Source organism: Hakea prostrata, chromosome 8 (genome assembly GCF_041222555.1).
Source record: "Hakea prostrata isolate BN-2017 chromosome 8, UWA_Hpros_2, whole genome shotgun sequence".
Taxonomy (NCBI): Eukaryota; Viridiplantae; Streptophyta; class Magnoliopsida; order Proteales; family Proteaceae; genus Hakea; species Hakea prostrata.
Window position 1 is genome coordinate 6,225,943 of NC_142607.1, and position 25,859 is coordinate 6,251,801.

Below are 25,859 nucleotides of genomic sequence, written 5' to 3' on the forward strand. Positions count from 1 at the left end.
CGAAGAACGAAAGCCAGATAACCCCCGTTAGGGAAACACCAATACCTTTTTGTCACACATATTATGTGGGCCCTTATAAGATTCATTTGAGGTAGACCCACATATATTTTGTGGGGCCCACACATATTTGAAAAAAAAGAGGTAAATTATTGATAATGATATTTTTTCCCGCAAAAATAGGAAAAAAAGAAAAAAAAAAAAAAACACAGAAACCAAAAAGAGAAAAGAAAAAGAGAGAAACAAAAGAAGAGAAAAAAGGAAAGACCAAACAAGAAAAAAAAAAAAAAAAAAAAGGAAGAAAAAAGAAAAAAAAAAAAACAAAAAAAAGAAAAAAAAAGGAGAAAAGAGAAAAAAAAAAGAGAAAGAGAAAGAGAAAGGAAGACCAAATAACCAAAAAAGGAAGAGAAAAAAGAAGAAAGAAAAGAAGAAAAAAAAGAAGAAAAGAAGAGAGAGGAGAGAGGAAAGAAGAGAAAAAAGAAAGAAAAAGAAGACATGAAAAAAAAGAGAAAAAAGAAAAACAAAGAGAAAAAACAAAAAAGAAAGAGAGAAAGGGGGAGAAAAAAGGGAGAGGAAAGAAAGGAAGAAAACAAAAAAATGAGGGGGGAAAAAACAAAGAAGAGAAAAAGGGAAAAAGGAAAAGGGAAAAGGGAATTAAATAAAGGGGGGGGGGGGGCCCGGCCCGCCTACATGGCATCAACAAAATGGATCATTGCCCTCTAATGGCCTACCCGAAGTTCTATTAACTATGCATGTATTCTTCACAACCTCATCAAGAGGAGGCACTTTGCCCCTAGATCTTTTAGCTCCTTCAATTGGAATCATATAACTCCTTACTAGGGAGTCCCCAAGCCTACATTGCACATGGCCAAACAACACAAAAGGACATTGTCAGACCTTCACGCGTATCAAGGTAACTCCCAGATCAGCCCTAATATGTTTTTTCCTCAATTTGACATAAGACACTACTTAATGCCTAACATTCTGCCTCATAATCATAGCAAGTCAGGCAGTAGCCTCTAGGACTTTCCTTTAAGCATTAGAGGAATGTGTCAATCACATTGGGTTCCAGATACACCTCTCCCTTACATCCATCTTGTTTTAATTCTTTGTGAAATTGTCATCTGTGTTACCTTCTTTGGGTATATAGACCCTAGATATCTTCAATAGTAACTAGTGATATCCCTCTTTCTCCTCAATTTGCACCATGTCATTACCTATCCTATTGTGACCAAAGTTACATATCACACACTTTGTCTTAGGTTTACTAATTTTGAAACCATTTATTTCCAAAGTTGATCTCCACACTCTACCAAAGTGTCAAGTAGCTGTCAAGCCAAGTTACTGTCTCATCCACAAAGAGGATACACCATGGTACCTCGTCTTAGATTGGTTGACTCATCCAGGAAAAGCAAAAACATTATGTTGAGGTTCATCCATGCATTACCTAAGCTTTAGAGAAACTATAACCATTTCAATATTATGTTGAGGCTCATATTTCTTAATCAGCATGTACAGAGTAGAGTGTTGAGCTGTTAAGAAGTGTAATATTAAAAAAATCATGTCTAATAGAGATGAGGATGTTAAGATTTAAGAGTAAAGAAACTACAAGGATGATGTAAGGAACTACCACAATAGAATTGAGTTTGGAGTAGCTACGGTCCATGATAAACTTAGAGAGTCATTTTTGAGGTTGCATAGCCAAGTATAACGAAGGCCTCCAAATGCCCCAGTATAGAGGAGTGACTTGAGAGAACCCCAAAAGCCAAAAATAGACCTAAAATAATCATATGAGAAGTAATGAGGGAAGACATGGTTAGCTTAAGCCTCATAGGCTCATACCATGTATGACTTCAAATAGAGCGGATTCAAGAGGATGGATATGTGTGGTTGACACTATTTAGTTGTTCTATGATGTTGTGTTGTTGAAATGCACCAAAATATGATACATGGTGAGGACTTTTGGCAGTAGTTATCAAGTCTAAGAAGGATATGAAAGTACTGATCAGTTTTGCTCTGTTAAACTACAGATAATTATAAAATAATACTAATTTCTGCACCCATTCGACTATACCCACTTGTTATTATTAAGTAAGCCAAAGGTTGCAATTAGAACAAAAACTCAGGTTGAATCATAGTTCTACTAGATCATGTCCAAGCAAGCCTAAATCCAGAATACTGCTGCAACAAGGATGGTTGTTGCATTGAAGGGCTTGGGCCAGCTCCTTGTTGCCCAATTCGACATTCTTTGTAGCTTCAACTGCCTGGATGGATAAAAATAAAAATAGAGTTGCAAGAAATAGAATACTCACTTTCCAAATTCAGTTCAATGAGCTTGTAAGTTGCTTTTAGCTCTGACAGCAACTGGTTGACCTTCTTACTATAAGGGCAATGGGTCTTGCTGCACATGTTACAAAGAGATTGCAGCAGAATGCATCATTATAAACTTAGAAAATAACACAACATCTATTTTACCCAAACCCTAAACGATAGAGAAGTGAGAGAGACCTGGAACCATTCAGTGAACAAATGTAAGAGAGATGTTACCTTTTTTCCTCGATCTCTTTTGCAGAAATGGGTGTGAATGAAGCCAAATCGAAGCTTAGAAAAGGAAGGCGATGGAGCTCAACGAACCACCAGTGCGAGATTTGAATTTTTGAGAGTAAAAGAACTCGAGCAGAGATGTTACGACGACGGAAAGGAAGAATCGCAGAGACAATCTCAGCCCTAGAGAAGCCAAATCAAAGCTGGAGCTCAACCTCAACGAACCAGGTTTCTTCTTCTTCTTCTCCTCTGCTTCTTCTTCTTCTTTGTTCTCAACTAACACGGTCACCTGTTGTTCTTCTTCTTCTCTCCTTCGATTTCTCTTGATGTTCTTCTTCTCCAGCTTGGTTTAGAGCTCCAAAAACGTCAAATGAAATGGGCGGGGTGAAGAACAGGGGTTTGGTTTTGGGTAGTTTCAAAATGTTTTGAAAATTGGTTGTTTATACGATTATAGATTCGTGTATATATGTATAGGGCTTGGTTATATAATACCTCATAAAACGTATATATCAATCTTATACTAACCCACTCAAACCGCCCAGACGGACCGCTGGGTTTGCATCAGACCGAACCGAACTGAGGAAACACGCTTTATGAGGTGGGTTTTGATTTAATTTGATTTTTTTAATGAGATGATGATGCCAGCCGTCCGATTAGATCGGACGGCTGGCTGCACGATCAAGCACATTAATGAGGCACTACTGAAGCAAAATTGTTCTATCAGACTCCTCATTTGATAAACCTACTCTTCAGTGAATCTTTGCTAATCTCATCATTACTAGCTACTCTATTTGGGTTTTATGAAATGATGTTACTTTTAATAAAAAACCCCCTGACTCGGTCTTTGTATCCAAGTGGTTAACTGAACAAGGCATTCAGGCCCCATTTTTGATAAATATTTCATCCTTCTAAAAGTGCCTTCCTTTCTAATTGGTTCTCCAACATGGCCCTTTGAAGAATGTTAGTCATTCACTTCCACAAGTGATAGATAAAACATGAATCTGAGTAATAGGGTGAACTTGGTACTGAATATCCTATAATCATAGACTTCCACTTTTGCTGCTATCTCCAAAAATTGGCTTCCTGACCACAAACATCAGTGGGGCCCAGGTGAAAAACACCTTTTAAAAAAAATAATTTTTTTTCACCAGTGGGACCCACTGATTTTTGTGGTCAGGAAGCCATGGGGGAGCACTCTATGCTCCCCTCTCCAACTTCCGACATTGTGCAACCATCTGTACAGTTTATATAATACATACAATGAAAGGAATGAGTTCCAACGAACTCAGGAAGGAACAAGCAATTCTCATATATATGTCAATACAATCCACGAATGCACGGATGAAATGATATGGATGGTATGCGGAAATATGAATGCTACTAAGATCTAACTATGCAAGTCTCTAATGGTCGACATGCTTTAAGATATACACCAGCCCTCCTTTGGGTAAGTCTCATCACCTCGATCCAGCAAGGACCGGTTACCTCTGTAGGGATCCTGGGCAAAGGGGTAAGTCCACACGGCTCTCAAAACCGTGGCTGGGGGTTAAGTCAACACTCTCTCACCACGACCATTGGCAATGAGTACGGCGCATGTCGGGGTTTCTAATCCAATGCAAGGTCATAATGGTAACATACTATATGAAGTCCAGATACTTCCCCTATGGCACCAACCAACTCGGTTCAGTATCCTTCGCAACCTAGGAGTGAGAATCCTCACGGACCGGCTACCTCGTTGGACTCCACTCCTTAACCCTATGGTCATCCACATATTATTGGGGCGGATGCTCTCATGACTCCTCGCGACACCCGGTCCGCTCCTTGGACGTCCATGAGCCCAACCCTAACATATGCAACCCTACCATTACATGACCAACGGTGGACCACCGAGTCTCCGCACGGACGGTTACCGCTGTTGGATGAAACATAGTCACGTCACCATTGTCACGGGTCACCCGGCTTCAATTCCCCCGCCGAAAGGGTAATAGCATGTGGGGTACCTAGCCATGCAATTCTAGACTCCCTAAGTATGTCATCAAGTAATCATGATAGTGTCAAGACATCGCAGGCATGTGTCCCATTCCGACCTTCGATATCCCAAGCCAAGATATCCCAATGGAATACCCTTCCATCACAATCACACTACATCACTCTTTATCATATCATGAACAACTGTGCAATATCATAAAAGATGAAGTACATCAAGGAATACCACAAACAAGTATACAATAAGATTCACATGCTCTATACAATTACGACAAGATACATGATCAAAGAATAGTAAATAGAACAACGAAACATCATGTATATGTAATTGCATATAAATAAGAATGCATGTCCTTACCCGTAATTTAGTAGAAGTCCTCTAACTTGCAATCCAAAAACTATTATAAGACTTTTATTTGAAACAGAGAACACCTAGGCATAGGGTTACAAGAATGTATAAGAGTCAAGAGTCAAAACAATTCAAAAATCAAACCTACACTGCTATCGGAAACCAGCCGGTTGCTTGTGGCGGTTGCTTAAGTTAAGCGACCTCCACAAGCGACCGCCCCTGTTTCAGACGGTTTCCAACTCCGAAAATCAGACTTTTTATCATCCGATTTCAATCCGTTTTGGGATGATCTTAGGTCCAATTTCAAGCTTAATAGGTCTAGAACAAGGGGGTAACAAGAAACCCTAAAATTAACAAAGATTTATTACCCAAATCATTCCCCTTGATGGGATCCATCCATTAAACAAATGCGGGAATTCGTTTCTGGACAGGATCTCATCAAGAACATTGAAAAGGGAGATACAACAAATCAAATGGGTATCTCATAACCGTTCAAAGGGAGAAGATCCGGATTCCCCACCACCACCCCTCTCCTCGGACGACCACGTCCCCCCATTCCCTGCCGGATGGAGTAAAGGAAAAAAAAATGCATACCCGAATAACCGTTGCATTATCGTAGGTTTCATCATCAATTACAACCCTAAACCAGAGACTAAATTGCAGACCTGGGCAGATTTATCCTTCGAATAAATTACTCATACTCATCATCCATGTCCCATGAAAGCTTCACTCGGCCTCTGAAATTAAGTAGGCAATTAGAAAGACAGAAAGATTCAAACCCACCAACCACTAAGTGGTATAAAGAACCATTAAACCACTAATGGTGATGTAAAACCACTAAAAGACAAGACTTAGAACGCCCCTATCAAGGGAGACAATGTGGAATTTGATAAACGAACCCATAAATTAAGGTTGAACATTTAACAGGTATACAAACTTCTCCAGACAAAAAATGCAATGGATCAACAGAAAAAAGGGAATTTAGCTTGTACCTAGCTTCGTTGATGCTCCCATCAACTTGCTCGAGCAAGTCAATGGCTATAGCGGATTGAATAGGGATACCTGTGCGAACAAGGAGCATGACAGTGTATGAAAAAAACCTGTTCAAGATCCATCTCCCACAAGGGAGATGAAGTGGTGGTGCTGGTGGGAGTTCAGATCAGCTACCCGTCCGGGTGCTTTCCGACGGCTTTACCACCACAAATATAAGGGACCCAACATGGGACCCAGGGGTTGGGTGATGGGATCTTTTATTTTATTTATTTAGTATTTTTTACCTGTAGGTCCCACAGAATTTGTGGTGGTAAAGCCATTGGAGAGCACTGTGCTCTCGTGACGGGGTGATGATCCGGCTTCTGGTGGCAGTAATGGGCATGAGAAGGCAGTGGTGGTTGCCAGAGGTGGCGGGAGATTTCTTGCTATAGTAGAAAAAAGTTGGGAGGCAATAATGTAATTTTACTTTTCGAAGAGCATTCAGATTTCAGATAACTTGCATTTTAAATAAATTAAATAAAACTAAAGATATTTAAGTCATTTCATCCATTACTTTAACAATAAATCTTAATAAGTGCGCTTTTAATGTATTGAGAGGCAGCCTCTTATTAGAGGCCTAAAAGTCCTAGAAAGTTTATGGTTCAATCATCCTTTTCTTCTACATCTTCCCCTTCCCCAATCCCATCCCCAGAAGACCTACGCCGGCAATCATGATGACCGATATCCATGTAATAATGAATGATCACTAATTTCACCCTAATAATAGTAAATTTTATCTAGAAAACTCAAAAAATTAAAAAACCAAGTATCAAAATAGGAGGGGGGAGGGGTTGTTCCCCCATATATGGAATAATACACAGAGAACAATGTTTTGGATCCACATATGCCGGAAGACATTTTTTTAAGCAGCACATATGCAGATGGTCAAACTAAAATTGTTTAAGCAATAATCCTCCATAATTGCTTATTTTCAGAGTCCTTCCACAGAAGATTTGTTCTCCACTGTACTGTCCTTCACAAATTTCACATGGATACATGACACATTGTGAGACATCCTCCGATGCCAGATCCAGATCACAAGATGACCCATGACATCTCTGTCCAGCAGACCCATGATGTCCTGGCTTGAAAATTTAAATATTTCCAGGACCCACATCATCTCCACCATCTTATAGATTTTCAGAGCCAACAGATAAAAATGCTTATGAGTTGTTTCAGTGCACCTAAGGATTATTCTTCAAATGGATGAACAGCAGATGGCCCCCACCAAAGGCAGCTTTTTTTCTAGTGGGCATCTTTGAGGGCCCCATAGTAGCTAACTTTTGTCCACAAGATCATGACTTCTATTACCATTTCATATAAAAGTTCATGTGTTGTCAACAACACATATGATGGACTTCAATTGAAATTCAAATTTGATAAGGACCAAAGGATTCCTAAGGAATACCATTCAATCAAATGACTCATGAATGACACATGAAGAGTGTGGGTGACCTACCTTATTAAGCAGAAAGAACTAAACATTCACACTCCACAGGCTAATTGATCTTTGCTTAAGGGTGGGCTAAAGGTACCATATTCTCATTAAATTAATAATTAGCTACCTCTCTAAATATACAGAAAGTGGGAGGAAGAACAGAACAAAAATCAAACAGAGAATATTAGAGAGAGAGAGAAGAGAAAGTTCCATCCCAGCAGCTCAGCAGCCCAATACAACCCAAGGGGAGAATCAAGAATCACACACTGCTTACTACACAGGAGGGGGAACAAGAAAAAGAAGCAAAAACTAGTGGGGACTACTCCAATATCTCTCTAGATGATTCCCTGATCAACACCAGTAGTGTAGAATCACATGCATACCAGATAGATCTCAATATGTGGCAACATAACATCCACACAACCATCATTCAAGCTCTGCTACCAAATGTTATCAAGTCTTTTCAACCCCACAACAAAAAGAGTCCTGAGACTCCAAGGGCTGGCAGAAGGGATGCAAAGAAGTTGTGCTGCAAGGAAAAGCCACCATCACTGGTTGTATCTGAGTTTATGCCAACACCTGAAGGGCCTAAACCAGAGCCAATCCCTCCTATGATTCCTCCAGTGGTAGTTGTGGGAGTGGTGCCCGTGCTGGTGGAAGGAGTGGTAGATGTCGAAGGTGTTGTTGTTGTTCCTGTAGTTGGACTAGTTGTTGATGGGGTCGTGGCCGTCGGTGTTCCATTTGTTGCGTTTGGGTTTGTGCTGGTCCCTGCAGCACTGGTCACAGAAGAAAAAAACAGAGGAATTTTAGATGAGGGAGAGTTAATCTGATAACACTGAAACCCCAAAACCATTAACAGAGAAATCTACAGCTTCATTATTATGACAACTGTAAAGCTTGAATATGTGATGAAGAATTTAACCTCCATTAACAGTAGCAGATCAGAGGTTTCTTCTCACGTTCCCCCAATTGTGAATGATTAATTAGAACCCTTACTACAAAATACAAATCCAGGCCTAAAATTATCAGCTTACCCAGTTGGGGAAAAGGAAAAAAAAAACCCCACAGCCAGAGACCTTAAGAATAATGTACCATCTGCTAATCTAACCAGAAATTTGAAAAAGGCCACAGCTTTAGGTCTAAGAAAAAGGTGAAGATCCAACGAAATGGAATAAACAAGACCCTTGGGAAGTGAAAGTACTGATTCTGAGGCATCTATCAAATGCCACCAGCAAAAAGGAAGTAACTGAAACTCACCTACCTCACTGAGACATGCACTCCAAAATTGATGAACATGAAGAAAGAAAAAAAGGGGGGAAATTCCAACAGAAAATTCATACATTCCCAAGGCCCTACCCAGTCTTAACCCCTCACCCTCCACCATGATTTGAAAAAAGAAAAAGAAAAAAGGGAAGAAAGAAACAAGTAACCCAAGCAAGAAGAGGGAATGATGATATCATACCTTGCGCTAGCAGGGAAGGTGCAAGTACCTCCAGGGCCTACGGGTCACAAGAGGAATTGAAAAAATTAACAAAAAAATTAGTAATCTAGTTATCATAGGGTGCAGAAAGCAGGTAAGTAAGATGGAGGAGTGTATGAAAGTTTTGGGCTTTACTAGGGTCACTGGTGGAAACTTGGGCAGTGCCTGAAAATTCACAGGTCCCTTGAGATTGGCCCTTCTTCTGGAAGTAGCTGTTGGCAGCATAAGAACAATGAGCCCTTACAGTGTTAGGTTGAAAACAAACCCCATTTTGGAGTATGGGCGAGCAGTCCGCTCCAGCTCCACAGGCATAATCTAGGGTTTTCTGAAGAGCTGAGTCACTCACATCACTCCTACAAACACACCAATTTGCACCTACAAAAAGCCATAAAAATTAATACAAATTCAGCACATCAATACAAACAATATAAGAAAATCTGAAGATGAAAATCCAAAACAAAACCCACAGATCTTGCCTGAAAGGGAGGGGAAAAATCTAAAAACAAGCCAAAATTTTTTTAAGGGGAAAAAAGAGTTCTTTGTCCCAATAAATGACAGAACAGAGGTCTAAATCTATTTTCATATGTGAAAAGCTGTACAAAACAAGAATCTGCAACGCAACATAAACGGGGGAAGAAGGGTACTTGAGGGGAGCCAGAAAGAAGAAACGGTGAAAAAACCTCAAAAGAAACAAAGCCCTTGACATCATCCATCACAGAGGACAGAAGCAAAGAAAGAAAACCCAGAAGAGGGAGAGATAAAAAAAATGTAATGCTAAGGACTCAGACTATAAAACTACAAAGATAATAAAAGCATAAAATTTAAGAGCTTACTTGAGTAACCAGTCATGGCCAAGATAAGGACTACAAGAAACACTAAAACATCCATGATTGAAAGAAATTAGAGAAACCAGGAAGTGGGTAGAGACTAGAGAGAGATCAACAAGGAAGCTGGAAGTTTGGAGAAGGGTTTCCCAGAAGAGTAAGGTAGAGTGGAGTATAGCAGCAAACTGGCAAAGGCTTTGTGGGCAGTGGCGATTTCTAGAACAAATAATAATATTGAGTGAGAAACGAGGGCTCTCCACTTGAAGACAGTATTGTACCGTGTACTAGTGTCTTTTTCTCTGTTCTTTATTTATTTATTTTTCCTCTAATTTTTATTTACAAAACCTGATTTTAGAGATCTAAAAAGAAGAGAGAAGTGAAGATGCCAATGCTTTTGGTCTGAAGATCGAGGGGCTCAATCTGATTAAAGTTGTGTTTGGTTTTAAGTTTTAACGGTCGTAAACTCATGGGAAGGGTCAAGCCTTAACCCATCTGGTTAGCACTTACTGGTGATTTTTAACCCAAAAAAAAAAAGAAAAAGAAAAAAAACTTAGCAGTGATTGGGGGGCCCAGTAAATTTGTTCCCTTTCTTTTTCTAAATTCTGATGTGCTGTCACTGTAAGGTTCCATTATGGTGTCTTGTCTAGTATTGATTTTTGTTCCTAGATAACCTTATCTTTTTCATTTATTACAGATTATCTTTTTATTGACGAAAATGCCCTTGTATAATGTATGAGTTTACCTTTTATGTCCACTTGATCCCTTTAATTTCTCATCCAAACGGAGACTATATTGCCCGATCTGTATCGAGGGTTTGGTGAAAAATTTACCTAATCATAAAGTTCATAACACCACCTGCGCAAAAAAATTTCACTTCCAATGTTACAATGTTAAAGTCGCTAGCTAGGGATGTCAACCGTGCGGTTTGGGGCTATTTCGGACGGGCTTAACAGTTTTGGGTTAAAAAACACTCAGACCAAACATAACTCGTAAGCAAAATAAAAGTTTCAGGCCGGTATCGATTTGGTGCTGGTTGGGTTCAAGGTAATTAATGGTTTGGGTTAACAATCTATAATCGGGTTGATTAATGGTTTGGGTTAATAATTTATTGTATGCAAGAAAAAGAATAAAAATAAATAGTCGAACATCCTACAATAAGAGCTAAAATTCTATAGAAAACAAAATTACTATTGATCAATTTTCATTAAAAGATAAAAAATCATTCCACATTGTACAAATCCCATCCACTTTATATAAATCAAGAACTCAAATAATAAGTAATAACATAGAAACTGCAACTCATTCCTTAGGCTCCACTAGAGAGTCCTGAAACAAATCTTCAAACTAAAAGCCCTTTTAAATTCTAACTTGTACTATGATTGATTGTCTTGAAATTGGGTTATTGTTTGTGAAAATGTTATTTTTTTCCCTTTCTTATGAAATTCATCTATTTTTTGGGTTGGTATTTAGTTGATATGCAAAATAAATATCTCTCGATAAATATAATCATACTTAATCAACATTCTCATACTTGATAAATATTTACTTAATTTTAATAAACTTTGTACATTCAATTGGATATTCATACTTAATCCTTCTAATTGTCTTTCATAAGTAGTAGAATGACTATTTGATCTTTGAATTCATACTCAATTTTTCTGATAGTCTATTGTAAGGGTAATCTGGTTTCGGTTCATTTCAGGGTTGAGCAGTTCTATTTGAACCGGCTTGATTCATATCTTGTATATATTTCATATGCTGGTTTGGTTTGAACCGACCAGTTCTATTACACATACTAAATGTATTCTACCTTTTTGGGGTCAAATCTCATATTGCATTTGAATGTGTATTGGATGATTTTCTTGTTAGACATGGTCTTATAGGATCGTGCACCATAAGAACATATGCTAAAATTTATCATTGTGGATGTACTTATAGTACAGTGGCGGCAACTTCCTACTCAGTGATAGTAATTATGAAGTGGTCTTGAGCAAGGTCTAAAGTATCGGTATCGAGTATCATATCGGTCAGGTGATTTTAAGAGACGCATCGTCTTGTATCGAGTATTGTATCACTTTGGCTAATGTATTTAGTATAATTCAATTGAGAGACGTATCGATATGTATCGTATCAGTTTGGTCAAATATGGATACGTATCAACTAATATCGTATGGTATTGTGGGCTACTTTAAACCTTGCTTGCATTTGAACCTTTGTCTCTCTTTACCTTTCCATCCTCCTCTTCATCTATCTTGTGGATTTACGAGTCCCCAGTCATTGTGATTAGTATCCAAACGTCCGTGATAGTACGAGATTGCATGATTTTATGATATGAATACAATATGTTCCTTTTTTTCTTTTTTTTTTTAAAGAATACATAGAGAATTACAAGAAATATATTAACTAATACAATACAATATGTCTCTTAATAGTCACTTGATACATATAATATTTGATACTCCTTCATTTATCTATTTTATATTATGCCATAGCTTAGCTGATTTTGGCTGGATTCAGACAAAATATTGGAACCTTTTTGAGGACACATCACTTAACTGGTTGAAAGGGATCGATCGGTGGATTAGATGATTGGTTTAATTAGATTATGATAATTTTAGAAAGTTAATTAGAAGAATCAATTCTGTTTCATCCTTTGTTTTGGATACCCACTCAACTTGGCGATGATTGTTGTTGGCAAGCTAAAGCAGCTAATTTTCGCTGTTAATTTAATTAAAAAAAAAGGGAATTTAGTTTAAGTACGATTATCAATCCAGAAAAGTGATGCTTATCAATATAGGAAGAGACAACTGCTGCTTGTGGCAGGTGACGTGCCAATGTGTTGATCTGCATGCTGCAGTAATGCTATTGCATGTTTTTTTTTTTAAAGTCTTACATCACAGATCAGATTGGGACACATTCATGCTTACAGACATATCTTTCATTTTCTAATATTGTTGATTTGTTGGTTTGAAGATGGAGAAGACATATTTATCCTCATTATATTTTTAGTTACTGTTTTTTTTGATTAAAAAATTTAAAACAAAAATAAATAAATAAAATCAAAGGGATAATTATTGTAGCTTCTATACTATAACTTAATTATTAGAAGAATTTTGTTCTTTATAAAATTATTGTTACTTCTTCAGTTCTAACAATGTTAAGAGACTATTACAGTTGAATGTTTAATGTCTATTTTGTCCTTTTAAAATTAAGAAATCAAAACACAATATTATTCTCATTTAGAAAAAACCATAATAAGTATCAATTTTGGAGTTGTATTCTTTAAGAATATTTGCCCAAAGAGAATTCTGCTTCTAAACACCCTGAAACCACTTTCATCCTAATGGAATTGTTAACAATAGAAAGCTTTTTGAATCCCCATCCTCCCTACAATTTGGGCTACAAAGAATCTCCCATTTGATAAGGAGAGTTTTCCTCTTTGCTTCTATTTCTCCCCGAACAAAACCTTTTGAATTTTTTTTTCTACTTCATTCTGCGTAACTCCTGGAAGAAGGTGTGATAGCATCGCATAGAGGGGAATAATCATCAAGACCGATTTCGCCGAAGTCGTTCTTGGAGAAGTAGTTAACATTCCACCCTATTAGTCTATCCTTCACCTTTGAGATGATATGATTATAATCATTCTTCTTAGCTCTTTTGCTCTAGAGAGGCACCCCCAAGTATTTCCCAATTTCCTTAGTTTTTGCCCACTCTCAAGGGTGCTCTCTTTAGCAAGATGGGAATCCACAATTTTAGAGGGGAAAAAAAAATAAAAAAAAATCCTAGTCTTCTCCTTGCTTACTTTATTGCCAGAAGAGTCATAAAATCTATCAAGGTAGTCTTTGATGACTTCTACCTATTTAACGAAGGCCTCCATGAAAAGTATTATGTCATTTGCAAACATAGGTGAGAGACGGCCCACTACTACCAAACTTCATAGGTTTCCACCTCCCTTCTAGAATCACAACATGAGTGCAATGCGTCAATCTTTCCATGCACAAGGTGAAAAGGTAAGGGGAGAGAAGGTCCCCTTGACGGATCCCCCTTGAAGGCTTAAAGATTTTTGTCGGCTCCCTATTCCATAAGATTAAGGGTGTCAATTTGGTTAAAAAACCGTTAAACCGTACCCGTTTCCAAATTCGGTACGGTACGGTTACGGTAAACAGGGTCATACCGTCAGTAAATACCGTTTACCGATTACCGATTACCATTTACCGTACCGTATTTTATACCATTTACCGTAAAGATATTAACCCTTTTAAAGTTTAAACCCTAAACTTATCTCAGAGAGTCACGCTTCACTTCGAAGAATCAGAGGACAAGAGTCACAAAGATAGAGAACACTGAACAGAGACTCATTCGTCGTTCTATCTTTCGTTTTTCACTTCCTCGTTCTCTACTTCTTCGTTCCTCCTTCTTCCTTCTTCCTTCCTCCTTCTACTTCTTCGTTCTTCGTTCTTCCTTCTTCCTTCTTTCTTCCTTAATCGATTGCTCTGTCGCTCTACGTGATTGCTATGTGGCTCTTCATCAGGTTCATTTGGTCTCCAAATTTTTTACAGCAGAAGGTTGAAGCCTTGAAGCTAGCTAGGGGTAAGCAGCAAGTGAGCAACTCTTTTCGACTACAAAACTAGGGCTCCTTGCATCTCTCCTTGCATCCTTGGGGTTTTAAGATTCAGGCGGTTCCAAGGCTCTGTTCTATCGTATTTCATGGGGTTTTAAGATATGACATCTAGATCAATGTTCGATTGATGCATTCAACAGGTATCGTACCTTTATCTTTACATTTTCATAGTTCCCAAGTACTACTTCACTTATTTATGGTCTTGGTTTAATATGTTGTATCTGAATAGTGGGGGAAGGATGTTATGAATTGTTGCACTGGGCCACTGGCTGTGGTTGTATAAGACACTGTTGATGTATGCTTATTATAATTCACATTGTGTTTTTTTGGGTGTTCCATATTTGAACAATCATAAAAAGAAAAATTGTTCACATACAATACCGTAACAAAACCGCACCGTATACCGAACCGTGCCGTTTTTCCATACCGATTTTATACCGTCTTCATACCGTACCATTTTTTAAAATACCGTTTTCATACCGTACCATATAAATATGGTACGGTATGGTTATGGTTTGAGGTTTTCAAATTCAATACCGTACCATACCATACCGAATTACCGTTACTGTACCGAATTGACACCCTTACATAAGATGTTCAAAACAGAAGTGGTAAACACATAACATAATTACCTATATGAGATCAATAGGAACTCCTACTTTGCAAAGGAAATCAGCCACAGAATCCCACCTGATATAATCATAAGTTTTCTTCAGGTCGATCTAAATGGGCATACTTTTTCTACCTCCCTGCTTCCTCATAATATGGAAACATTCCTCACCAATGATGATATTCTCTTGGATGACCTACCTAGGAACAAAACTAACCTAATTGGGTGCAACCCACCTCGACATGAATTCCTTCAGTCTGTTGGCGATGATCTTTGTGATGATTTTGAAACTAACATTGTAGAGCGAGATCAGCCAAAATTGAGTGATTCTTTCTAGCTTTTCCACTTTAGGAATCATAACTAACAGGGTTTCATTCAATTTGGTGTCAAACTCTCCCTTGAAAGCCTTCTAGACCATCTCAACCATTGAACTTTCAGTAGTTCCCCAAGTGATCTTGTAGAAAGCAATTTGGAAACCATCAGTGTGAAATCCTGCGGATTTCTAACCCTTTAACCCATGGTTTCAGGACCACGAACCCGAAACTTGAGTCGGTGACAACTGTGGACCATTCGAGTGGAGCTTGAAGGTTTGGAAATGGACCCAATGTTAGTGGATGGCCCTAGTGATGACTCAACCTCTCTCATAGAGTTTAAGAGGAGAGAGAAAGTCAATAACAAAGGTATTAAAAGACGATTTTGGCACGTCCGAAAACCAATGATGGAGACTCCAATCGATAAGGTAAACATACCCAAACATAAATATTTGAAAGACCTTTCTTTCAAGCTAAGAATCACCGGAATCAAACCTTGGTTGAGGGGTCAACCAAGGGCCGGTTGATCGGACCTATTGGCCTGTCTGGGTCGATTACCCATCCCCAGTTTCAGGCAATTTTGGGAATTTGGGGTTCAAAACCCTATTTTATGACTCTGCTCACCCCAATATGCATTTTCTAATGCTAGATTGGGGCTGAGACTTGGATAGGAGGAGAAACCAAGGAGAATCTCGGATTCTATCCACACGAAGACGCGTCAAGACTCAAATTATTGCGGAATCATTGAAAAAGGTGAATGTTCTTCAACCTCTCTTCTTTAAACCTAGGTTAGTGGTGTTTTCTTCATAATGAATGTGAGATTTTGGTAGTTGAGGTATATTGATTGCATTGAATGATTGCAATTAGTCCTATTTATATTTCCTCTTTAGTTTTGAGAGTTGTTTATGCGAATCGTTGCAAATGATTTGGCATTGAGTCTCTCAGAGACGCTCGCGGGCACTAGTAAGAGCCAAATTTGGGGCTTTTGATTGAGACCTAATTGGGACAAAATGTTTATACTTCTAGAACCTTATTACTGTTAATTAGGAGTTCCCAAAGTCTCATTTCGATTCGACTTTGAATCAGAGGCAAAATATTGATTTTTTTGAAACTAGATTGAGAATGAAGGGTTTTAGACCAATTAACAAATTGGGTTCGGGAAGCATGATTTTGGACCTCTTTTGAAACCCAATTGGTTCCCAAATTGATATATATATATTACTTCTCTTATGTGATTAGGACTATTTTGAGTATAATCACCGACTCTTGAGTGTGAAATTTGGGACTTTGGAGAACAAAACCCAAATCGAAAGGTGAGGAATAAACTAATCATGTCTCGTACGCTTAATATTGTTATTTTAATTTCATTAATGATATCTTGCTTTAAGTTTGATATCTATTATGATGTGATTGTGTGTGACTTTGCGTGTACGAAAGGTAAGGATATGTGAATGATTCTTGTTCTTTCTTTTCGAATCTTATATTGGTGATATGAGAATGATTGAGGTTGAAACTTGATTCTCTCATTTCTATTTTACCAACTAGGGTTGTGGGTTTGCCCATTATGCTAATGACCTTATATGAATGCATTTAGATCTAGGTACATGAATGCTAGGGGTCTAGAAGTGTTGGGATATAAATCCCTATGAGTGCTACCACCCTTCCGGTAGGGGTATTGAAGATGGTTAACCCGTGATGTCAATGGATGGGCCCTATGTTGTCAAGCAAGCCCATTGTCATCATAGAATGGTAGGGTTGTATATAATAGATAAGGGCTCCTGACGCTCAAGATCAATAACCAATTCGTGAGAGGACATGGAGAGCAATCTGTCTATTATATGTGGATTACCATTGGGTTAAGGAATGGGATCCAACAGATGCCTCCCGTTGAGAATACCATTCATAGATGGGAAGGTTATCGAACCAAAAGGGCACTAGGCATGAGGGGAGATATCCGGACCGTATGTAGTACGAGACTGTTGGGCTTAGAGCTATCCTTGACCAGCACCAAATCTCATGCCTGGTGATGTGAGAGAGTGGTGACTTATACTCCCAACCATGACTTGACAGGACTTTACCTAACAACCGCAGAGAACCCAATAGATGTCTCTTGTTGAGGGAGAGTGACTGAGACTACCCAAAGAAGATTGATGTTTAACTTAATGCATGTCTACTATAGAGACTTTCTGATAGAGTTAGGAGCATAACATTATAACCATGCATTTATCATATTATTGTCATTAATTACATTATCCTTTTATATATGTGATGTGGAAATGGTGAATGAATACATGGCATGATTGTTGAGTTAACCTCACTGAGTTCTGTGGAACTCATTCCTTTATATGTGTATGTTTATTTAGATTAATCTACACGTCATGAGGACTCCTTTCAAATGGAGAATCTGTCGCCGGAAGATTTCTTTGAGGGAACGATTGGAGAGGAAGTGGAGGCGCATGAGGTTTCGTGCTCATGCCAGGACTACACCTATGGAGTTGGCATCTAGTAGAGACCTCGCTATGCTTAGGAACTCTTTAGTGTCATTTATGACACTATTTTATATTTGTACTTTGATATCATTTGAGAGAGTCGAGGGTATCTTTTATCGGGATTCTTAAACATTTTCCGTTGCAAACAATTACTCTTTCCTTTTGTAAACTCTGATATTTATTTGGATTAACTTTAGATATGGATGATTGTAAACTTAATATTTTAGATTTCATGATTTGATATTTGAACTTGATTTATTCTTGTCATTGGATTATGTTATATCGTGTATTTGTATGGGTTTGTCACTGAACCTAGGTCCTGTATTGGATCACCCCCATGGGTATTCGCATATGACCGGATCTGGTTGGGTGGAGGTGTGACAATCAGGACCTGGAGCCTTCCAAGGGGTCATTTGCTTAATCGCCTTGAAAACCTCCTCCTCAGTTACACTTCCTAGAAGACAGACAAGCGATTAGAATCAACAGAAGGGAAACTATGCATGGTGAGAAGAGGGAAATTCCCCTGGATTCCTCTCTAAATAGGTCATGATAGAACCTCTGAACATGACTTTTAAGTGCCACCTCAATAGAGATCTAGTTACCCTCGTTCCTTAAACATTCTATCCAATTCCTCCTCCTTCTGGCAATGGTGAGAATGTGAAAAAACTTTGTGTTCCTGTTGCCTTAACCATCCATTCTGTTCTCGACTGTTGAGCCTAGTGGATCTCTTCCCTGCAGAGAGTTTGTCATGATTGTTCTTTACCTCCCCCCCCTTCCCTTTTTTCGTTGAGTTTAAGCAGGATTGAGAATAAAAGAGGTTAACTTGGAATGTAAGCATAATAAAATAAATTCTAAGAAACGTAAACATAATAGTTTACAACCTAAGGGAAGTATATCGTAGAAAAGGAGAACAACTGGAATGGGCTAAAAGTATTTGGAAGACTTCTTTGCAGCCTAGACAACAAGTTTTTTGTTGGAGACTTTTTCATGATAGGCTACCTGTTGATGCCTTGTTGACTTGGAAGGGATTATGCTGGCCTCTCATTGTAATTTATGTGGTAAAGCTTCAGAGGACATAGGACATCTCTTTCTTCATTGCTCATTTTCACGTGGATGTGGAGAAGCTTTTGCAGCAAAGTTTGGTTATAGTTGGATAGTAAAAGATTCGATTGTAGAGTCGTTCAAGGCTTGGAAACACCAGGCTTCACAGTCTCCTTTACAGATTGCTTGGATTAATGGATGTTGTTTGCTTTTATACTTTTTTTGGATGGTCCGCAATCAAATCCGGTTTGAAAATTTAAATTTCAGGACTGATGAGGTGGTGAGTTTAATTTTTTCAGACTTAGTACAGTTTGGCTTTAAAATGGATGGAAGAAAAGTAACTCCTACCATTTTTCGAATGCAAGAAGACTGGGTCTTCACTTCTCTATTTTTAGTCTTGCTCCTCCACAAGAAATTTTTTGGGTGTCCTCCTGCTGTAGGTTGGGTTAAACTAAATATTGATGGGTCTTATTTAGGCAATCCGGGAAGGTGCAGCGGTGGAGAAGTATTTCGAAATGAAGTTGCTGCGGTGGTTTTCAATTTCAGTATTTATTTAAATGTTAAAACCAACTTTGAGGCTGAATTGGAAACTTTCATTCACGGATTACGTTGGGCAAGGCATTTACAAATTAAAAAGCTTTGGGTAGAAAGTGATTCAAAAGCTGTGGTGACTTTAATACAGCAGAAGAAAATACCTTGGTATATCTTTCATATGTGGAGAGAGTTACAAGAATATTTGTTGACTATAGATTGGAAGATTTCACATTGCTATCGTGAAACTAATACAATGGCAGATTTTTTGGCAAATTCGGCATCTAGAACAGGAACTTCTGATATTAACATTCCTTGGTCAGCTTCAATCCTTAATGAACTTGATGTGGATGCCTCTAGACGTCCTAGATTTCGTTTTATAAGTTAGTGGTTTTCTAATTTGAGCAGGAACCAGTGAGGAACGGTGTATTGGGGGCAACAGTTGTTGTGGGTAAGGGAGGTTGGTTCTTTATACGGTATTAATTGATGTATTTTTAATATTTCTTCTTCGCTTAATATAATGATCCTTTTAGTGAAAAAAATTGTCTCTTTAAAATAAAAAATCCATTTGATTTAAGAACATCAGACCAGAAAATCTCGGCTCTAAGTGGCTTAAAATAATTTGAACTTTTTTTTACAAAAAAAAAAAAAAAAAACCACCACAAACATCTAAAAAATTGTACCCGTATGTATAAGAGATATAAGGGGTGGGTGATGACCAACATTCGAAAGATTAACAAAAGTTTATCTGCTTGATGGATAAGTAGGAAAAGGAAAGAAGGCATGCGATAAGTGTATCTTTTCTGTGAATGTATTTTTGATACAATGGCAGTAGTCTTCTATATAGAGCTAGTAAAATCAGGAACTTAGGTTCAAGGCCTACTCCTCCACACCTCCCCCCTCTTTCTAATTCCTAATAAACAAAATAATGAGGGACATATGACACTTTAATCTCCTCCTTGTTTTGCAGCCTCTTTTTTTTTTTTTTGAAGACAAGCTTACTGGTAAGTGGTAACCCACTTTGCTTTTCTGTTTATGTTACACCCCCCGCCCCCCAAAGAAAAAAAAAAAAATCTGCCCTTCCTTTATAAAGTTGATTTGAGATTTTCTACCAATTAGGATAAAGTTCTATGTTTTCATCACACTTTTCCATCACATATTAGGAAGGAGCTCACCTCTGAATTTTGATAAGAAAACAAATGCAGACCAAATGGACTTCTCTCTTAACATATGATGGATAAGTGTGAGGAGACAAAAACTCTCCCCCTCAGGATAGAGAATTCGCACTCGAGCTGCACCCCAACAATCTCATTTCTATTCATTTGTTCCCTCAAAAAAACGATAAAGGTGACAACAAGTCCAAGACCCAGTGCAGGAGCGGATCCAATTTAAAATCTCTAGATGGGGTCAACCGAGATGGATATCCACATGGATGGTTACGAGTACATAAATTTTAGGTAATGGTTTCAGTCATATCCAAAAAAATATCAAATTTTCTTAAACCTTCTTAAAAATGGTCAAAAATAAATCCCTGATACGTTTGAGCAATGAGAGAAACTTTCAAGGAAACACTATTTAAACCAATTAACACTTTAGTAAATGTTTCTGCATTTGCAAATGTTGAAATTTTTTTCTTGATGAAACTAAAAATTGTTCTTTGATGACTTCATGTAGCCTGTTGTTGATTCTTGATGACTTAATGTGTCTTATTGTTGATTTGTGACGATTTGAAAAGTAAAATTGAAATACAGATTAGATCGCCTAAGCACTTTTTAAGGGAAACCTAGGCACCTAAACATTTGGTTAGGGCCCCGAACGCCTTGGAATTCCTAAAGCTTTGGTAAGTTCTTTGTGAAGCATCATTGATGGAGCTCCACTTTACTTTGAAAAAAAAAAAAAGAAAAGAAAAGAAAAAAAAAAGGTAGGAGTTCCACTTCGTCTCTATTTTTGTTCGTTAGCTGTGAACTGATAAGCAGTGTGGAGCCCAAAAAACAGATCAAAAACCCAAATAGCACTACTTTTTCCCAAGTTTTGTGGTGGCTTTTGCAGAGTCCTTTATTGGTTAATTCGCTAATGTGCTGATTGTAACCTTTGAAAGCAAGCCCTTTTTGACTTGAATGGATGATTAAAGGAGACTGTACGACTGGAGGAATCATATTAACTTTTGCAAAGCCCACTCTCTTCACTTTTTCTGGAATTCTCTGGATTTTGGGAAAATTAGGGTGATGTTTTCATAGATACATTATCTTTTTTGTCTTATGAGGGACACAGTATTTCCAGTCTGATGCGAGTAGAACATATATTTAGGGTTCTACCCAAAAAAAAAAAAAAGAGAACATATATTTAGGGGGGCACGCTTGAGTACATAGCCCTCTTTCTACCCAAAAAAAAACAAAACATATATTTAGGGTAATGATTTTCATGGACACATCGTCTGTTATTTTTTCTCCCCCTTTTTTCCTAAACCCTTTCCATGTAAGACGACCCAGAATCCAAACTTATAATAAGCTGAAACTACTGCAAACTTGTTAATGCGACATTTTGTCAATATAGAAACCATGAATGTGAGAATCAACATAATCAAAAACTCTAATTCTAGAATACTAGAATGAACACCAACGTAACAGAGACTTTTTTGGTCAAATGTAACAGACAGATTAAGTGAAAAAATGGAAGGGAAGAAAAAACGACAGGAAAATTCAATTCAGTACAGCCTAACACGATGCACTATGTTCTAGACATAGCTGAAGACATTTTCAATATATAATACAAGAAAATTACAGTAGAGATCTATCAAGATTGGAAAGAAAAAAGACATCCGCTAATAGAGAACCTAAGTCAAAATTCCAAAACCTTATTGAGCCTTGTAAAACGGTCCATTTAAGTAACCATCAGATGATGTCAAAAGCAAGTAATCAGGAAGTAGCAAGAAACTATTAATTGGGTTACACCAAATATTTGATCGGTTTGCGTTCATGACAACTGACCTGAAAAATCAATCTAACCGATTGATACCGCAGACCTAGCTTAGCCAGCACAAGCATGGAATACATCAAGCTGCTTCTTTGAACCTACACCCCTAAGAACTGTTGTACTGTACTTAACTGATTGATGTATTAAGAATTGGCTGGTGGACAATCCAGTAACAGTAGCAGAGAAGCAACTGGCCACCATGGAAGAGCAGCAATGCCAATCGAATGCAAAAACTGATAATTTATCTAACTCAGGTGGATTCTGCAATCTTCCAGGGATCTTTATAAGTTATGGGAGCTCCAACAGAATCTCTCATCCTTGATAGCTACTTAACTATGAAGCACATATTGCTATTGATTTGTTTAGTAACACTTCAGATCATGAATCTTGTCTTTTGCATTGTACTTGGCGTAATCAGTTTATAATCTTTTTGTAAATTCTCCTTCAAAATTTATCATCCAATCTGTATTCTTGCTCAAATCCAATATAACAATCAGACACTACAATCAGCCTTGTCCCCTGAAAAATGAAAATTTCAAACAGGAGGAACACAATAAAATAATGTGAGATTTCACTCCATAGAGTAGAGCATTGCACTACTTGTATAGATTTCAACTCATATAAGGCGAACAGGTACCCCACTTAAAACTAATTCCTACGAGGCAGATAATGAATATCCAGAAAATGAAACAACCCCACCCCGAAAGAGCCAAAAAAAAAAACGCGGAGGAAAAAAAAAAGATTTGCGGTTAATAATAAAATCTCAATTTCTTTCGTCCTTTTAAGAATCTTTATATTGAGTCTACATAAAATAGGAGTTATCACTAGATATGGAGGGACATTAATCATCCCCTTCATCAATCCAATGATCCATTCCTGAAGAAGCTGAAACTATACACAATTTGATGACCAGCCATATTCTACATAGCAGTTGGAATTTGAATCTATGCATAAAACAATCACTTCCACTACAACTCTTGCCTAAATCCAAAGATTCAATCGTAAAGCAAAACAAGAAATTCAAGAGACGAAACAAGTTGATTCAAGAGATATTTAGATTGCAATTTCAGCCCAGTGCTTATGAGTTGATGAATATTTATCTGCCACCACAGTAGCCAGAGGACTATATTAGTCCCTCCATGTCTATGGTCTACTGCAATGGTTGGACTGACCTATTAGACAGGCCACATCTACCAAGGTATGAGATCTTGGTGAGATTTCGCTCAAGATCTCGCCTTTTTGAATGCTTGAGACGAGACTCTGATCGAGTCTTACGAACTGAGATCTCAGTCCAACCACCCTTTTTAAGTCCCACAACTCGAGCGGGATAGGTCAAGATCTCGATCTGTCTTGCCTCCTCACCTCCCATCTTGCCGACAGTTTCCCAAGTTCATTTTTTGCCTGATTGTTGCCTCCTCTCGCTGACAGGTTCCCTATGCCACATCAGCTACTATTCATGAGCCCAACCCCAAACTACAAAGAATCCCAAGGCCCAAAGTGATACAAGACCTCTCTAGGTCAATAGTGAGTAGGACCCCCGTGTGTGCCAAGGGGAAGGTCGTTGACAACAGAATGTGAAGCATGAGCCATACCCAACGCTTCTATTATGAACTAATGATTTATATTTAACTTATGCTGGTTGTATTATTGTATTCTTGAGAGTCAAGAATGTAGTGTTCTATTGTACTCATATAGATGGAATTCTGTTAGTATTTAAGTTATTTGATATATCTTATTACTTGCTTTTCATTTATACGCCTTAATGAATTTTTATTACTTTTATATTTCATTTTTTATAACCTAGTACGTTCATTCCTGCAGCATTGTGCTTTCAAACTTAGGGTTGTTTTCTCACAAATCTAAGGCTGCCAATGTGGATGGACCTTAGAGTTCACTCGAGTTGGCTTGGGAAAAATTACCATATCTCAAGCAAGATACAGAATGTTGTCTGACTGGTGATTGATAATGGTTGTAATTTCAAGAAGCCAGGGGAGAAACGATAAACAATAGATGTCTAATGCAGGACCAGCCTTACAATAGGGTTCTTAGGCTTGCAGTCCAGAACATAAAGGCTGTTAACCAGAATTAGTTTTAGTCGTGGACATGTTCCCACACCAAGTGTTTTTTTCCCCCCTATGATCTTTAAAAATTTCGGTCAGGCTTGGTCCAGTCTTGGTTCAGCCTGGGTTAATTCTACCCAACTTAAGACATAAAGGTACTACATTCTTTTCTTATATCCTTATTTCAGTTTTCAGCATCAATGTAGTAAGTCTAGTAGGGGTCCCATGCCTAATGGGTTTTCAAATGTTATTTCTTTTTAAGATATTTATTTCCTATTTCTGTTGAGTCCTAAAGCTGATTAGCCACATTCTATTTATACGCTCTTGAAGGAAGAGTAAAGGTTACATTTAAGTTTATATGATTTCAGTTTGGGTTTGTTCTGTTGGTGGATTGTTTGTCAGGTGTTTAAAGTCCAGAGCTGTTGGGACCAGTGTCTAAAGTCCTAGATAGTAGAAGGTTTCTTGGTGGTTCAAGTCCAAGATCCCAAGATCCTTGTTTAGGTTGTGGATTCAGCCAGCCATTCCATCTTTCACTTTGTCCACTGAAGCACAAGAAGGTTAGTACATCACAGCACCCGATACCACTTTCCATTCCCCTGGTTTGCCTCAGGATTAAACTCTCAGAAAAAACCACTTTTCTTGAATTTTCAGACACCTATAAGCAAGAACCTATATATATCCTAAGATCCCAAGATCCTTGTTTAGGTTGGCCTGCCATTCCATCTTTCACTTTGTCCACTGAAGCACAACAAGGTTAGTATATCGCAGCACCAGATCCCACTTTCCATTTCCCTGGTTTGCATCAGGATTAAACTCTCAGGAAAAACCACTTTTCTTGAATTTTCAGACACCTATAAACAAGAACCTATATCTATCCTAACCAATCCATCAGGTCATAACCAAACTTGAAGAATCACCCATCATTACCTACATTCCCTCCAAGGTTTCAATCCATTCTAACACTTGGAGGCTAGGAAACCTAGTAGCTCATCTGAAGAATATTGGCTCCACATACCAAACATTCTATCCCATCTTCCAGATAACTTCTTCCCTTTATTTTAGATTGGTTTCAAAGTTGACACTACTCATTAACCTTAACCTAGTATACCCTTCAAATCAACCCATCAGATCATTACAAAACTTGGAGTAACTATCCCCCTACATCATTACCCTCTTTCCCTCCAAGTTTCAGAGGCTGAAAACCCCAGTTCCCCATCTCACCCATGCCGTTGACAACTGCTTTCCCTTATTTTAGATTGGTTTCAAACTACATACACCTCTTTAACCTTAACCTAGTAAATTCTTCAAACTATAAGTAACATGGTAACCCCAGGGCCTCTTTCAAATTTACCCTATTTTTATCCAAAATTTCAAGATTCCCTTTCTTAGACTCTTTTAAGTTGATTCAATAAGTTGGCCATCTGGCCCTCATTCAATTAAGGCTACATCCATATTGCTTGCTTTGGACACCTTGTGTAGCCCACTCCATTGACCTTAAGATGAAGGATACAAGAAAAGACTATATTAATGTAAAGTGGTGTCAGGAGGGCAAGACAAGAGAGCATTTGTATAC

The 25,859-nt window shown here is 38.0% G+C and overlaps 1 protein-coding gene across 1 annotated transcript; it reads right to left on the minus strand.

Annotated features, from left to right (window-relative positions):
• Positions 1-7,417: 7,417 nt before the first annotated feature.
• Positions 7,418-9,929, minus strand: LOC149006511 (PLASMODESMATA CALLOSE-BINDING PROTEIN 1-like). The gene is made up of 4 exons (XM_089166726.1): positions 9,660-9,929; positions 8,962-9,201; positions 8,809-8,845; positions 7,418-8,122 (listed from the first exon to the last, which is right to left on the minus strand). Exons 1-4 carry the CDS (start codon positions 9,712-9,714, stop codon positions 7,810-7,812), a joined length of 645 nt encoding a protein of 214 aa, XP_089022852.1. The 5' UTR covers positions 9,715-9,929; the 3' UTR covers positions 7,418-7,809.
• Between the last annotated feature and the right edge of the window lie 15,930 nt (positions 9,930-25,859).

Excerpts from the sequence above, each read along its gene's own strand:
- LOC149006511 (XM_089166726.1), bottom strand. The coding sequence starts at position 9,714 with ATGGATGTTTTAGTGTTTCTTGTAGTCCTTATCTTGGCCATGACTGGT. Across the intron at positions 8,846-8,961 it reads AGTTTCCACCAGTGACCCTA|GCCCTGGAGGTACTTGCACC; the intron begins GTAAAGCCCAAA and ends TGTGACCCGTAG. Across the intron at positions 8,123-8,808 it reads ACCTTCCCTGCTAGCGCAAG|TGCTGCAGGGACCAGCACAA; the intron begins GTATGATATCAT and ends TTCTGTGACCAG.